The sequence below is a fragment of the Typopeltis vanoorti genome, chromosome 6, assembly GCF_054136105.1.
Source record: "Typopeltis vanoorti isolate ZY-2024b chromosome 6, IOZ_Tvanoo_1.0, whole genome shotgun sequence".
Taxonomy (NCBI): Eukaryota; Metazoa; Arthropoda; class Arachnida; order Uropygi; family Thelyphonidae; genus Typopeltis; species Typopeltis vanoorti.
Window position 1 is genome coordinate 132,936,560 of NC_143554.1, and position 18,131 is coordinate 132,954,690.

General features: G+C 35.9%; 1 protein-coding gene across 7 annotated transcripts in view; it reads right to left on the reverse strand.

Moving 5' to 3' along the window:
- The window catches only part of Rab3-GEF (Rab3 GDP-GTP exchange factor), a 1,186,669-nt gene that overhangs the window by 1,036,391 nt on the left and 132,147 nt on the right, over positions 1 to 18,131 (reverse strand). For all 7 annotated transcript variants that reach the window (XM_090394443.1, XM_090394448.1, XM_090394444.1 and 4 more), the window contains exon 3: positions 4,983 to 5,124. In XM_090394443.1, the coding sequence (XP_090250569.1) occupies positions 4,983 to 5,124 (142 nt within the window). The remainder of the gene's footprint in view (positions 1 to 4,982; positions 5,125 to 18,131) is intronic.

Below are 18,131 nucleotides of genomic sequence, written 5' to 3' on the forward strand. Positions count from 1 at the left end.
CAGTGGTGGTTGATGTTCTGTGTGTCAAAGTGAGTTGTGTAGAGTAGGGTTTGTCAAATGAGAGGGAGGAGTGTAATGTGCTGCCATTTGCAAAACCTTAAGAGTTTTGCAAATGGCAGCACATTAAAAAAACTTAAGAGTTTCTTTGATAGCAATGTTGGGATATTTTTCACAGGTTCTCAGGCACCTGCAGCATTTAGCTTCATGTTTCACAGTTATATAGTATAGTTAGCATCATAAGTTCTAAAAACCATGCGTTTGTGGTTGCTGAGCGAATGCTTCAGTCATCAAAGAGTACTTCCTTAAAACATCAAAAAGCTGTACTTCACTATTTCAGATGATGCTGAATTTTCTAATGTCAGCATTAGAAAAGTTACTATCAGATGACTAAAATCTTGGGGTGGGGGGACCAGATGATTCCCCATCCTTCCACCCAAATGACAGGTGTTTGTACTGAATCTGCCAAAGCAGTTAGTGAAGTGTTTTTGCATCTTTTTGTAGTTTACAGTCAGGTAATTTTTTTGTAGGCTTCTTTTGAAAATGTTAACAATGATCAGAAGCTTGTTTCAAAATGAGAGAAAGCGACATTATCATCAGGATATTAGAATTCCACAAATAATATTTTTGTCATTTTTGTTTTGGATTTAAGCTTGTGAAGGTTAAAAGATTCTCTTGCATCCTACAGAGGAAGTTTTTCACCAATGAGGTGAAAAAATGTCACATAAAAAACAGCAAAGAGCATGGTGCTAATACACGGACACCGCTTTTACTCTGAAAATGAACATGACCATTTTCAGAGTAAAAGCCATGGAATGACCTGAAACTGACCTGAAATTCCGGAAAATTTTTTTTAGTAAGATGATGCTGTCCATTAGCAAGAATACAAGAAACGATCCTCTCGGTACTAGGAAAGAAACAGAGGGAATGCCTTGATAATTGCCACAATCTGACATTATTTGAGCATCTTTAAAGTCAGAAAACATATCGGCTGTGTTCTCAATCTGTTGAGCTAGTACTTAATTCTATATCTGTTTTGAAAATGTCCGTGAGGTTGTCATCAAGACCAGCAGTTGGATTTTACATACTTAACAGCATATTCATCTTTAGTAAAAAGGAGGTGCAGAACTGAGGTCATCCCAAATTAGTTGATGGGGAATGTTGTTGAGGAATTTATCAGTGACTGGTCTACCAATGAAAAGGTTTTTAAAATGTTCCAGCAAAAATGAGCAAAAGGTGAATAGAATGTGATGATATTAAAAAAGCTATAGGAATCACAACTACCAGCAAAGGATTGCATTTCTTTAGATTTCTGCAAGCACTCCTGATTTTCAAGTCACATTCCTCTTTAGGATGCCAACATTATTATGGCAGTCTTGAAAAGTTTTTCCGTTTCTTATTGATTAGAAGCTGAATTTCACGTGTCATTTAAATCAAATTAGTGTGGCTGTTTTTTAGCATGTAGCCAAATGTTTCTTCACAGGTAACAACAACAGCAGACTTAACTTTTCAGAGCTCTTAGCATTGTCAGGATTCTCAGTAGGCTTGCTAATGAGATGTTGGATCTCACTGGCTTTGCAGGATACTTCAGAACATCAACATAACTGTGAATGGAGTTTGCATCTCAGTTCCCTCTTAAATGCAATGTTGATACCATCATGAAGCAAATATAATCAGCAGCAGCAACAACTGTCAGCACTGCTCATAGATCTTGTGTGGACATTATGATCACAAGCACAGACAATGATATTGACAATTTTATATGAAACAAGGAAATCAGACAAAAGACCAGTTTTAAGACAGTGGTAAAGTTAATTTTAACATATGAATCTGAAAACTGGATTAAAAACAAAACAAAACTGGAGACTGAAAATACGAGGCTTCTGAGGAAAATCCAAAGAAGGAAAACAACTCCATCATCAATGGTAAGAAACATTAAAACTTAAAAATTAAGAAATCAGAAAAGAACACAACATTGCTGATATTTGAAAATATGTAATTGCAAATCTAAGATTGCATGGGTATTTAAGAAGAATGGGAAATTAAGATTAAAATGTGGATGCTGAGACTTAACAAATAATATCCCAATTTGGAAAAAAGTTGATGAATGCAAGACAGACAGTGAAAAATTGAATCTTTAAGAATGTATCTGTGATATTACTATAAAATATTTAAATTAAACATATTTGGTCGTTGATAATTAAACATACAAATTTATTGTTTTAATAATGACCATATTGTAATGCATACAAACATCTTACATTCTTTGCCTACCAGTTTCGCTAGCAAACTGTCTAGCTTTTTCAAGGTGTTGACAGAAAAGCATAAAAAATAGTAAATGCAAATGTAAATCCTCTGAACATCGTCAAAAAATATCTATATGGTGACAACCCCCAGACAAGAAGAATCAAGCTCCCAGCACATTTCTACTGTAGTGATCCCTTTCATCAGGTCAATTTCTTATGAAACAGCCAGGATAATAAGAGCCTACAACATCAGAGTGGTCTTCAAACCAACCACCAGCATCAGACAGGTTCTAGGATCCCCAAAAGATAAGGTGTCATTCTACAAATACCCAGGAGTATATTACATTCCTTGCTCCTGTGGTCTTGCCTACATCAGACAAACTTCACGGAGTTTAGAGATCAGACAAAAAGAACATGTTGGTGACGTAAACCACAACAGAAGTATTTCTTCCGGCTTAGCACATCATTTCTGTACGTCTAACCACACGATAGAGTGGCAAAACAGCTCCATGCCATATTTGGATGACGACTACAGACATCGTTTATTCAAGGAAGCCACAATAGTGTTAATAACTGGCGGAAACCTCAACAGAAATCAGGATACTATTCTAAACAGTTCATGGAAAAACCTGACCCTCTCTTTAAATCCATCTGATTACAGCTAGCCAGCAATCACATTACGCGTTTACAACAAACACGCATGCATGATAATGAATAAGAACAATAAGTCCGTTCAGTCTCTGTCACACGAACGTGTAACCTTAGCTACTAGATTGTTTACAACATTTTTATGTTCTTTTTAATTTGCATTTACTATTTTTTATGCTTTTCCGTCAATGCCTTGAAAAAGCTAGACAGTTTGCTAGTGAAACTGGTAGGCAAAGAATATAAGATGTTTGTAAGCATTACAATATGGTCAGTACTAAAACAATAAATTTGTATGTATAACTATAAAATAACAAAATTACACAATAACCACAGTAATAAACTTTAATGAAAGTACAAATATTTCATACTGAAAATAACAGAACATATCAGTGTGTGGAAACAACAGTACAAGGTACATAAAACAATCGATTTACCAATTAAAAATGGGTACCATGTCCTAGAAATTAATATTAAAAATAATTAATATTAAAACTATTTTTGATATTTACATAAGATGAGAAGCTCCCAATTTTTTGGGAGAGAGAAAGAGAGATAATCATTCCAATTCAGGTTAAATCAATGTAAAAGAGCTTAACAAGTTTCTTTGAAAAGGCATTGTCATATCGCCACGTGTCCCAAGGGCATAGAGGTCTGACATATGTCAGTTTACAGGCCGAAATTAACCCTATGAGAATGGCCGGTCCTCAGCAGAGTGCCAACAGCATCAAACAATTCAACCTTTCCAACTACTAACCACACTCAGACTTGCTTAACTTTTTGCATGAGCCATTAGTAGCAGAGATTCTACCAATCTTTGCTTGCTTGAAAAGGCATTCACATTTAAAAGAGCTTTTATGAAGAAGACAAGCTTCATCTCACAGGATACTATGTTTAATGTCAATACTATGACTGTGCTAGACCAGACTTTTAAGGTTTCATGCATTCAATGTAGTACTGATGTTCATTAATCTTTTCTTCCACAGAATAATCTGTCTGCCCAATACATGTCAAATAACATTCACAAGGGATCATCTGGTAAACACCAGTTAAAGATAGAGGTGACAGTTTATCTTTTGTAGATGGTAGCAAATGAGAAATTGTCTTGATAGGAAAATATGTGGGATTATGCTGAAATATTTGTACTTTTATTACCATTTATTACTGTGGTAACTTTGTTGTTTTATACATGAAAAATTATGTTACCCCAGGTGGCTTGATGAAGTTTTGTAGAATGATATAACTACTTCACTCTATTTTTGTAACTCATGTAATATGTCATTTGAACTGGTTCCAAATCTCAACCACCTCATGCAGTAAAATTTTGCAATACAGTATAGTTTATCAAGAAAATGAAGATCAGGTCTAAGCAACAACAATTACAAATCTAAGTTGTCAATAATGGTTTGCATCACATTATGTGTCACATTTATAAATTTCATAGATTAATGTTCCTTTATATTTTAAAGTAAACTAATTCATAAAGAAATGAAAATGAAGCAAATTAAATAATCTGGAATAAATGTATACAATAATGATTATTGTGATGAAATCTGGGATTTGCTGAAATGCAAAGTAGAGTTTGCCTTTTAGCCTGGCAAACTCTACATTATTAATAGAGTAGACTCACTATAGAAAATTCATAGGGATCACAGAAATAGTTTATTGTAGGAATTTTCTTCCAATAATCAAAAACAGCCAGTGAATTTTCTTTTGAATGATAAGAAAGCAATGATGAAAGCCTATGGAAGCTTTGGTCAGGACTTTCTGATAGTGTGTCATAGTCAGCAAGTTTTTATATATATATATATATATAACAGTAACAGGCTACAGCTTTATTTAATTTTATTTATTTATTAGAAAGAATACTCTTTACTGGCAAGTTTACATCTTAAACCACAAAAAAAAAAAAAAAAGTGTCTTTCTCAAAAAATAAATAATCAAAAATGAATCATGATAAAAAGGAAATTATATGCAATCATCAAGAGAGGGCAGTTCAGCCAAATATCAAGATGGAACTGAGCAATGCTCAGGCTATCTGATAAGGCACAAAATCATGTAACTCACTGTAAATGTAGATATATATTTTCTTACCTCAACTCTTGTTTTCCCAGGAACTGGAACAGGGGCACTTAGAAATCTCAGAATCCACATCTCTATTTCCCGAATATCATAAAGAATAATAGCAGGTGTTGATTCTGATATTTTACCAGTTAAAACTGACCAGACAGAATCTCTAAAAATGTGAGATAGAATAATGTGATACTGCATTATATGAAAGAAGACATTCCATAAAATGAAATAAGAAAATAAAACCTCAATAGTAAAAGACATGTTACCAGGAAATTTGTTTTCTGTTGAAAGTTTTTCCACTTAGTTATACTATAAATTAAAGATACCAAGAAATTATATACCCGGTTTTATCCAAGTGTAAGCAAACAAAGTTTGCAACTGAAGTATTTTCAGGCCTGGGACAACTCGTGGTAAAGATGGCATGACTTCACATCACTTGCCTTAGTATCCCATAATGCAAAAGCACATCTCATTGCAGACATGTATAATGCTATGCATTATGGGAAGGATCACTAGTCAGACCAGTTTCCCTGTTTAAGTGCAGGATTACCTCTCCAAAAACTTGTGCGATCACTCAGATCACCCAACAATGAGTAACCTGAGTATCATTTAACTCAGGGGTGGCTCTGCTCAGTGACAGGCACCCCTATCACCAAGCAGAACTGTTCATATTCCAGGAAAAGCATCAGCCAAGGAAGCCCTAATACAGGCTGCCCCAACGGATACAAATCCCTGGATGCTCAAAAGTTTCATAAGGGAAAAACCTTAAGGGAGCAAAAACTCTGCTTTCCCACAGAATCAAACCAGCAACCAGCTTCCCTGTTTAAGTGTGGGGTCACCTCTCCAAAAACTCGTGCAATCACTCAGTTCACCCAAAAATGAGCGACCTGAGTGATCATTTAACTCAGCGTTTGCTTCCCCCCCATGGCAGGCCTGCCCCACCACCAAGCAGAGCCATAATCCCAGAAGTTGCCCCACTCAGAGACAGACAAAACCCTACCACCAAGCAGAGCTGCTCATCTCTTAGGGAAAGCACCACCCCTTCTACACAAAAGCACATCTGTGAGAGCCAGACCCAGAAACAGCAATAGCTGAGCCTCAGTTAAAACTTCATTGGCTACAGCATTGCCACAACCACTTCAGCACAAAAACACATCAGTGGGAGCCAGACTCAGAGGTGATACCAAGGTTGCAGTAATGCAGAAGTCATATTTTCATATACGAGTTGCCAAAAGGTGTTACACCTTATTATTATAACACTCTGGATTAGAGAGAGCTAGTTGCTGAAAGTTTTTCCACTTGGTTATTATTATTATTATTACCACCCCAAGACCTCATGGAGTCAAAGACTCATCTGGGAGGTCCTTTTATCACACACACACACACAGCTCATCATACCACGTTTTAAACACATTCAAACTCTTTGCAGACACCACATTCTCAGGCAAGGCATTCCAATCATTCATAACTCTGCACAAAAAAAACCTGTCTCTCACTCCCCTACTCACACCCTCTTTATCCAGTTTCCAGGGATGACCGCTGGTTCTCCCCTGATCTCCCACTATTCTCTGTAAAACTTCTTCAGCATTGATCCTATAACAACCCCTTACCAACTTGTAGGTCTCTATCATATCTCCCCCTCTTCTTCCTGTCCACCAGACTCTGCAAATTACATCTTCTCAATCTTTCCTCATACTCGACATTCCAGAGGTCAGAAACTACCTTAGTCTCCTTTAGACCCCTTTCCAACATCTCTTCATCCTTCTGAAATCCCAGTGACCAAATCTGGGCACAATAGTCCATGTGTGGCCTAATCAAAGCCTTATACAACGGAACAAGAATCTCCCTACTTCTACACGTCGGTGTCCTCTGCATCATTCCCAGAAGCCTTTGTGTTGTCTTCACAATTTTGGCAATGTGGCCCCTAAATTTTAGATCCTTATCCACTATCACCCCCAGATCTCTTATTTCCTCTACCTCCAACAATATATTCTCACCAAGCATAAATTCTGCATCCCATCTTTGTTTTCCAAATTTTAAAACCTTACATTTTGCAACATTGAACTCACATCCCCATTTCCGTGCCCAATCACTCAATCTATCAAGTCTACCTGTAAGGCCACAACATCTTCACTACACTTCATGGTTCGTCCCAACTTTGCATCATCTGCAAACAACTGAATATCTCCATCCAAATTTATACTATAAATTAAAGGTACCAAGAAATTATATACTTGGTTTAATCCTTTATCTAAGTGTAAGTAAACAAAGTTTGCACCTGAAGTATTTTCAGGACTGGGGGAACTCATGGTAAAGGTGGTATGACTTCACATCACTTGCCTTAGTATCCTATAATGCAAAGCACATCTCCTGATGTGCTGGGTAGTGACCCTTCCCATAATGCATAGCATCATACATGTCCACAAAGAGATGTGCTTTGCATTATGGGATACTAAAGGTAAGTGATGTGAAGTCATACCACGAGTTGCCCCAGTCCTGATTATATTTCAGTCACACACTTTGTTTGCTTACACTTGGATATAGGATTAAACCAAGTATATAATTTCTTGGTATCTTTAATTTATGAAATGTGTTTTCCTTTTCGTTAATTAATCTTACCTAAATTTATTTATGATTGCCCTAGAATTTACCTGTGATAGGCATGCATTAGTTCTGTATATTATAACTGTTGCTTACAGAAATCAGTTGACAGGCAGAAAAGGGGTGATATGAATGAGACATACAAATTACTAAAGAGATTTTACAAGATTAATACAGAGGAAATTTTTCTAAACAGGTCTGGCATTGGGAAAATTAGGGCCACCCTTAGAAATTGAGCAAGAGTGTAATTTAGCATTGGTGCGAGAACTAGATTTTTTATTGGAGAGTGGTGATTGAGTGGAATAGGTTACCAGAGTCTGTTGTGGGTTCCTTCACTGTGAATGAGTTCAAAGCAAGTATAAAATAAATATTGCTTAAATTTAGGGCATCCCACAATGAGTCTAAGTACTCCATGGAGTTGCCCATGCAATAATAATAATAATAATAATAATAATAATAATAACAAAAAACAAATAACAAGCAATTCTATGTGTGCTGTGAGCATATATAGCATCCCTTTCTTCCCTCTTTCTTTCAAGTTTACACAGTAGTCAAGGATTAATAGCTGCTACTGCAACCATGTTACACTTCTATGATAGGAAGGAAGAAAACAGGCAATCCATATAAGTCAGTAATATTTTTATTACTGACTTATATTTTTAATAACAAATATTTTAATACAACAAAATATATATATATATATTGGAATAAAATATTTATTTCTCTATTTTGGAAAACCAAAGTTAGAAAAAACAACAGATTGATTACAAACTCACAAGTTACAGGAAATGCTGGTTGATAAAAAAAAAAAAAAAAAGTTAATGTGAAATTTGGCATTGTTTGGACTTTGCAATATTTTCATAGTCAAATTGATATGAAGAAGTGGCCAATCGCAGACAATCATCCAAATGATCATTTGTAATTTGGTTTCTTAATAGATTTTTTATGACGTTCATATTTGAAAAAGCGGATTCTGACAAGTATGTCGATCCGAAACATGACAGAATGTTTCCCGCAATATCAGTTAATATTGGGAATTTTTCATGTGCATACTTCCAAATGACTTTATTGTTTATTGATTTTAAATGTAAACTATTATGAATGTTTATTATCTCAAGTTCTACTTCAGCTTGGTTTATATCAAACAGCCCACTAATTTTATTTGAAATTTCTGTGATGTTCAAGTTTTCTTGAAATGGATTATTGATAAAAGATACAATCATTTCAGTTTTATTAAAAATCTTTAAATCTTTAATTTACTTCTTCTTCAACTAATTCTATTTCACGAATAAATTCTTTTAAATCATAGCGAAGCATTTCTTGATTTTGTTCAAAAAATTTTAATAAATATGGGAGATGTCTAAATTCGCAGTCATTTATATTTTTCTTTAATAAAAGTAAGTATTGTTGGAAAGTTTTTATTGAACTTAACATGTCAATTAAATTTTTATTTCTACCTTGTAACTCTAAATTTAAATAGCTTATTTAAGTTAAGGGATATTACATCCCATATTGTTTCATAGCTGAATAAGAAACTCAAAGAGTTTCATGCCGAATATAGTAAATATATAAAGTTCGGCGAGTCCAAGCGTAAGCAAATACCTAGATAGTGTTACAACTGACCCTTTAGGGAGTGCAACACTGAGGCAACTCATGGTAAGGGTGGAGCAAGCTCCGATCACTATTCTTGATATTTCCCCATAATGTGAAACCCAGATCCTAGGAGCTGTATTACTGTTCTACATTATGAGTGAGAAAAGGTCACTACCCAGACTGGTTTCAACCTTTATTGAGGTCACATCAGTGAGTAGGTAGACCCAGAAATACCAAGTTTGTAGCAAACAGAACTTACATATACCCTACTATGAGAATTGCCAAGAAGGTGTCCTAATAAATTATTAATTATATGAAGAGCCAAAGGCTTCAATTCGGTGACATAAACTTATTTAAGTTAAGGGATAAAGATTGAAACCGGTCTGGGTAGTGACCTTCTCTCACTCATAATGTAGAACAGTAATACAGCTCCTAGGAGCTGGGTTTCACATTATGGGGAAATATCAAGAATAGTGATCGGAGCTTGCTCCACCCTTACCATGAGTTGCCTCAGTGTTGCATTCTCTAAAGGGTCAGTTGTAACACTATCCAGGTATTTGCTTATGCTTGGACTCACCGAACTTTATATATTTACTATATTCGGCATGAAACTCTGAGTTTCTTATTCAGCTATGAAACAATATGGGATGTAATATCCCTTAACTTAAATAAGTTTATGTCGCCGAATTGAAGCCTTTGGCTCTTCATATAATTAAATTGCTTGATTTTGTACAGAAATCTACTAAAAATGATAACTGCAACAACCATCTTTTATCACTCAATTGTGAATAAATATCTCCTTTTTCATCAAGAAAAATTTTTATATCGTTAATTAATACAAGAAACCTTTCTAAAAATTGACATCTGCTGAGCCAGCGAACATTATTGTACAACAGAAGTTCCCTATCATCATCTGCCTGTAATTTAAATAACCGCAATTGCAGGGCTTTTCCTAGAACAGAATTTACAATTTTAAATGTAATATCCAAAACATCTTTTGTGTTTAATCTTTTACTACATAGTACTTGTTGGTGAATAATACAGTGGTACGTTAAAAAATCTGGATATTTGTCATCGTTTTTACATAATGAAATGAAGCCTGATTTATTACCTATCATTGCAGGAGCACCATCAGTAGTAACAGACACAAGTTTAAAAAGCGGAAGTTTGTGTTGTTTCACAAATTCATCAAATGCCGAAAAAATGTCTTCTCCTCTAGTCTTTCCCAATAATGGTATAATTTTCAAAAATTCTTCTTTACTTGAATAATCTTGAAATACCATGCGAATAAATACCATTAACTGAGCAATATCAGTGAAGTCATTTGATTCATCAAATTGTAATGAAAAAGCAACACACTGGTGAATGTCTGACATTAACCTGGTCTGGAAACTTTTCTCCGGCAATCGGAACTCTTCCTTTCAGCAATTTGAAACCTTGTCTGCGGCCTAGAAGTAGTCTCTCTCTCTAGCAACGTCTCGAACCGAGAAGCTCCTTTCTGGAAGTGGGAACTCCTCTCTCAAGCAACGTGGATCCAAGCAGTCTCTCTGACAGCGACTCTGGACCGGGCGGCCTCCTCTCTGACAACAATTCTGGAACTGGGAGCCCTTCTACTTGCTTCAGTCCCTTTTCATTAGGCCTCCTCTGAGACCTTGCATGAAGTTTGGCAACTCCCAAAGAATCGGTATGATTTTTTCATCTTAAGTTTCAAGTTCGGCATGCCTTTTGTTCTCCTCCATTTTCTTTTGATTGTAAGTTGCCGGCCATCAGAAAGTTGTTTGAACTCTTTCTGACTGACTTCGGAGATGTTTACACAGAGCCTGCAAGCCTTTCTCATACACAAGTTTCAATAACAATCTTTCTAATGCCGCCATGTACAGCTTCAGCAACAAAAACATTGCCTTTTTTTTTTAACACTCTAACATATTCTTATTAAAGTAGTATATACAGTTAGCTTCAAAAGTTATTTACAAAAACATCTAATACAAACTATACCAAGATAAACAAAGTTTATTTTTTTACAATATTCACATGGGACTTAACCTAAGTAAAAAAATCGATGTAATGTGCTTTGGAATATTTAATATTTAAGCTACAATCGAGTTTTTTACACTTTGCTTAATCGTATTCACTCGGCTCGCTGTTTGACTTCCACTGATCCAAATTAATTCATATATCCGGACTTATAAGAAAATTACTGATTTGACAATTTTAACGAAAAATAAAATATTATGTTTTCAGTTTTAATTAAATTTGCAAGTAAGGAGGAATACACAAGAAATCGACCAAAAATCGCTCCGTGGTCGATCGCGATTGACGGTTGAACACCCTTGCACTAGACTATAAACTGAATCTTCTCAACCTTTCTTCATACTCAACATTCCACAAACCAGAAACCAACTTAGTCAATTGCCTCTGGACCTTTTCCAATAACTTTTCATCCTTTTAAAAACCAGGTGACCATATCTATGCAATGTAGTCAACATGTGGCCTAATCGAGGCCTTATATAGTGGAATCATTACCTCCTTACCTCTAAAAAATCAGTGTCCTTCACATTCATTGTCTGAATTTGTTGTGTTGTCCTCAAAACTCTGGCAATGTGTCCTCTACATTTTAGATCCTTATCCACTATCACCCCAACATTTATTATTTCCTCCACCTTCAACAATATATCCCCACCAAGCATAAATTCAACATGCCATCTTTGTTTCCCAAATTTTAAAACCTTATATTTTACAATATTGAACTTGCATCCCCGTTTCCATGCTCATTCATTCAATTTATTCAAGTCTTCTTGTAAGGCCACAACATCTTCTCTACTCTTCATAGTTTGTCCCAACTTTTCATTATCTGCTAACAACTGAATATCCCCATCCAAATCTTTGCCAATATCATTAACATACAGGTTAAACAGCAATGGCACTAAAACAGACCCCTGAGGAAAACAGAGGAAACCACTCGTGACTTTCCTCTTCTTGGATATTGCTCTCCCATACACAACTTGCTAATACCTATCAGACAGCCAGTCTCCGATCCAGTGCACTAATCTAACATCCAACCCCATCCACTCTAGTTTGACTATCAACTTATCATGCAGTAATCGATCGAAAGCCTTGGCAAAATCTAAGTATACTACTGTGTATCCCTCTCCTCTGTCCAAGGAAGAAGTCACCTTATTGTAATAAGTAAGTATATTACTAAAACATGACCTCCCTTTAGCAAATCCATGCTGTTAATCAAAGATAATACCATTGTTGTCAACCCACTTCTAGATACTAGTTCTCACCAGATTCTCCAACAACTTAACCATAACACCTGATGCAGAGATAGGCCTGTAATTCATATCTCAGCTCTCTTATTTCAACCACTATATCCAACACCAAGTGTAAACTCTACATTCCATCTTTGTTTTCCAAGTTGTAAAACCTTATACTTTGCAACACTGAAACTAGCATCCCCCACCTTTGTGCCTATTCACTCAGTCTATTCAGGTCCTCTAGTAAAGCCATAACATCTGCTCTGCTCTTCATAGTTCTTCACAACTTTGCATCATCTACAAGCAACCATTCAAATCTTCCCGAACATCCTGTTAAGGATGTTCTTCCCGAATCCTGTTTAATCCTGTTAAGGATTAAACCGATCCTTGACAACCTAGTAACTTTCCTCTTCCAGGATACTGCTCCCCCCCCACACAAACATCTTGCTGACACGTATTAGACAGCCAATTCCAATCCAATGTCTAATACCCAACTGCATTCACTCTAGTTTAACTATCAACTTATCATGTGGTAATCTAACAAAAGTCTTTGCAAAATCTAAGTGTACTACTGTGTACCTGTCTCCCTTGTCCAATGCTGCTGTCACCTTATTGTAATAAGTAAGCAGATTACTCAAACATTACCTCCCTTTAACAAATTCATACTGTCCATCAAAGATAATACCACTGTTGCCAACCCAATTCTTGATCCTGGTTCACACTAACCTCGCCAACAATTTAAGCACAACAACTAAGACACAAATTGGCTTATAATTTGATGCTTGCGTTCTGTTATCTCCCTTATAAAGTGGTAGAATCATGTCTTCCTTCCACTCCTTTGGAACTTGACCTAAAGTAAGACTCATATTAAACACATATGTCAAGATGGATGTCAACTCCCTATCACATTCCCTCAAAATACAAGTGATATATCAACAAGTCCCACAGTTTAATTAACATCAAATTTACTCAATTCCACATATATATCGTGTTAACGCAAAGTCAGTCTCTGCTCTTCCCCTTCCACTGCTCTCAAACTCTGCATGCTTTCACATTCACAAGGATGAAATACCTTTATGAACAGCTCATTTCATATCTACTAGATCCTCCACAACAGTTAACCTTATACCATTTTCTCCAATCAATCTCATCCTTCCATAATCATTCTTTTTTTCTGCTGGCTACATATCGAAAGAATTACCATGTTTTTGCTACTCTTACTAACTGAGTCACTCTCCTTGCCTGTTTTTCATACTCTTCATGGAACTGATTAGTACCACTCCTCTTATGTTGCCTCCATAATGCCTTTTTCTTCTTCTTCCTCTATACTGCATGCTTAATCTCTGCACTCATCTATTTCAAATCTACATACCTGCCTTATTTATCCTTCTGACCCTTTAGACAATGCCTCTACTACAGTTCTTAAATAGTACCCCAAGCAGCATTGGTCTCCTTTCCACCAAACTCCTTATTCTATGCTACAGCTGCAAGCTATCTCCTGAGCATTTTATAATCACCAGGCTTATAGTTCCACATATATCCTTTCCTCACAGAAGTCTTCACATGGCTGAAAATCACCCAGGTAATCACTTTGTGGTCAATCTCACCAACCAGAGGGAGATTTGACACCTCATTTATAATGACATCCTCAGCTGAGATGATCAAATTAAGACCTTCAATACTCATGTGCCCTCTATTACATACTGCCTGAGGTAGCATGTAATAGATGAACTCAAAAACTTGAGAAATTCATTTTCTTTATTTCTGGTTGCTATCTCGTCATCCCAATCTATATTGCATTAATTAAAATCACTCTTTTCCTATTTGTTTGATTAATCTGCTTATATATTTCACCACGCTGACTCAAAACCACAGCAACTATTTCCTCTTGGTATCTCTACTTTGCATGGGCATAACTCCTTTTCTATCATGAACAAACAGTATTCCACCTCCTTTTTTATCTTTTCAATCTTCATTAAAAATCATACCCTTTTATTCCTGTTAGGATGTCATTCTCATCCTAGCATGTCTCACTTATTCCAATCTTATTTTGGCAAATGAACTCAATGAATGCAACAATTTCAATGTCCCTTGTTTCTGATTCTCCTAAACAGTGCTTTTTTTTTTTTTTTTTTTTTTGAGATGGTACACAGCAGTACAAATTAGATAATAAATTCAATACTGGCAGTGATCTCCAAATGTTGAGATGCCAAATGTCCCTGGACACACTATCAGAAAGACAGAAATTTAAAATAAAGCTTTGGGAAATTAATATAACAATCCTTCAGTACCACTACAGAGCATTTGAGCTGGAACTTAAAAACTATTTTCTAGTGGTGAGAACACCACCAGAAAAAATCCTAGAGAGAAAGAGAAGCTCAGCAAGAGAAATTTACTAGCAGCAGAATATGCTGAACTTTACAAGACTGTACAGAAGTGTAGTACAGAGGATATAAGAAAGTATGCCTGTAAGCTTATCCAGAAAACAATAGAATTAGATCTTGCACAAGTCCCATAATCAACTAGGAAATGGAAGGAAGCAGATAACTGTCCTAAAAATGATGGTGAAATTACTAAAAATAGAAAGGAAATTTTAAAGACTACTGAAGAATTAAATTCTAAAGGAAAATTGTCCAGTAAAGATGATAATATAACAACAAACATTATATCCAAGGCAAAAGTGCCAATAGCCCTGTGAGAGAAAGATACCTGTACGCTATCAAGAAAATGGGCTGAGGAAAAGCCACAGGGGAAGATGTTATTTACTGCAGACATCTAAAAAGCTGCTAGTACAGAGAGAGAGAGAGAGAGAGAGAGAGAGAGACAATATTGGCCCAACCAATTTTGGATGCCAAATTCCCATGGAGTGGAACAATAATACAGTGATTCTTTTAACTAAAATGAGACAAAGAACACCTCACAAACTATAAACCAATTAGTCTCCTACCTGTAATTTACAAGGTGTTCACATGGGTGCTGTCATGCTACCTGGAAAAAGAGTTCAACTGCATGAACAAGCAGGCTTTGGAAGCGATTGCAGCATCATAGATCACATACAAATACTACAAGAACTAAGAGAAATACAGACTCCCGCTCTGCTTGGTATTCACAGAATGCGATAAAGCATTTGATTCCGTAAGAATGTCGGCAGTCATGAACTCCCTGAAGTCTTACTTCATAAATAATGATTACATAGAATTATCACCAACATCTGCAAGAAAGTGACAGTAACATTCAGGCCATACCATACCACCAAAGATTTTTAATGTGGCATTCTATCAATGAATTAGGAGGGGAAAAAAAGAAAAAGAAAAAAGATCATAATATTCAACAGCTTTACATATACATCAGATATATATATTGAGATGTAATGTGATAATGCTGGAAAATATGAATATCTACAATCCTAGGCAAAAAGATTCCAGATGATCACAGAATCAGGGAGAAATAGAGAGAGATATGAAACTGACATGGTGTGCATTTGATTAAAACCATAATATCTTTAAAAGCACCCTACCTTTATGTATAAAGAGAAAAGTCTTTAACCAATGCATCCTATGCATTAAGACCTTACCTATGGACCAGGGACTTGGACCATTACCCAGAGAGAGAGATCTCCAAAGGATGGCATCCACTCAGAGAAGCATGGAGAAATGCATGCATGATAGGAATTACAAGGAGAGATAAATGGAATACATGGACAAGAGGAATTACTAGTAGAAGATATCATACATGTGAAAACCCTAAAATTTGCAATGGGCAGGCCACACTGCTAGAAGAACCAACCAACCAAACAACTAAAAGAGATAATGAAGTGGACACCAAGAGACTGTAAAAGACCTAAAGGATGACTATTTTAGCCAGTGGAAAGTTGAAATCAGAAAACACATTGGGGTGGTTTGGCAGCCCATAAAAGACCAAGTGAGAAATCTTGGAAAGACCTTCATCCAGCAGTGGATAGAGGACGGTTGAGGAAGATAAAAATTCTTAGAACTCCTACCCAACAGCCAAGGTTTGCTCCAGTCCTAAAGTCCTAAGAGGAGCACCTTTTATAGGTGCTCCTCTTAGGACTGGTCTAACATCTTCCACTTTTTTATACTGTATCACAGATGAAATATTGGAACAACTGTACCTGTGTTTAATTATTTCACTGTGCTGTTTTATTAGTTTAAACCTGCATATAAATCATCATACACATTTTTAGAAATAAACTATTATGTTTGTTTACAAATGCAAGAAGCATCTGAAATACATCCAGCATTCTGGAAGAATGAGATTTTTGTATCAATTGAGTTCAAGATCTACCTACCATCTTTCATGCTCAAAGACACATAAGGCTGAGCTCAATTTATTTGCTTAAAAATCATTGGAACAAGTGGGATATGGATGAATGAGAATGACGTTATGACAGAAATAGAGATGGATGGATATGATGTTTTTCATGAAGATAGACAGGGAAGAAAAAAGATGAAGTGTTATTAAAGGCAGCAGAGGAATTATCCCCATCAAATGTGAATATCCAAGGAGGAAATAGTTTTTAGATAACAATTTTGACAATGGTTTTGAGACAATTTGGTATGAGGTTGATAGGATGGAATATTTAATTGGATATTGCTAAATTTTTTGTAATGTAAAAGGCAGTGATAAGGAAATGTATAAGCAAATTAGACTAGCAAATAGGAAAGGTGATCATTGTAGGTGGAGGTGATTTTAATTATGGTAACACAGACTGGAATTGGGAGAAAACATTTGCAGAAAAAGAGAATTAATTTTAGTTTTTGAGAGACAACTATCTCAGCCAATATGCATCAAAGGGCACACAAAAATCAAGATGTCTTGGATTTGATCATCTCATCAGAGTATGATATTGTAAATGGGGAGAGTTATATCCCCCCACCTCCAGTTGTGAAAGTAATCAACACGTGATCACTTGAGTGGTAGCCAGTCACATAGAATTTCTGTGAAGAAAAGATACATGTAAAACCACAAGCCTGATGAATATGAAAGGCTAATGACACAGCTTACTTGGAGCTATATCATCTAGCGAAGAACTGGATAGAAAGGAGATCAATGCTGCTAGGGCTGTACTCAAGAACTATCTAGCAGATTCAGTTTCTGAATGTATTCAAGAGTGAAGAGGTTAAATAAGATAGGTGAAATGGATGAAAGAAGAAGAGGTTTACTACTGAAATCTGGAAGTGAGTATTACGGAAGTAGTATAAGATGAGTAGTAATAATCAGTTCCATAAGGCATACAAAGAGCAAGTGAGGAAGATGACTTGCTTGATAAGGGTAGCAAAAGTGCAGTATTAATTAACAGTTAATGAGACCAAAAAACCTGGAAGTCTGATATGTGCTATGTGGCCAGAAGAATTTTTTTTTTTTTTTGTGGAGAATAGTGGATGATTGGAATGCATGCCTAAGAAGGTTGTTAGTACAGAGACAGAAAATGTCTTTAAAGCATGGTTTGATGTGTGTGTGTGTGACAGGAGGATCTTTCACAGCAAGTAGACTATGAAGGTCTGATGACAACAATTTCAAAATTAAATTTTGACACATTCTTACTGTTGAATCTTTGCTATGTTATTTATGAATTATTTATTATTTATTATCATCATCATCATCTGAGACCTCCAGGGAGTCAAGGACTCATCGAGAGAGGCTATACATCATCCAAACCAGCTGTCATATCCCCCACTTAAAGTCGTTCACACTAAAC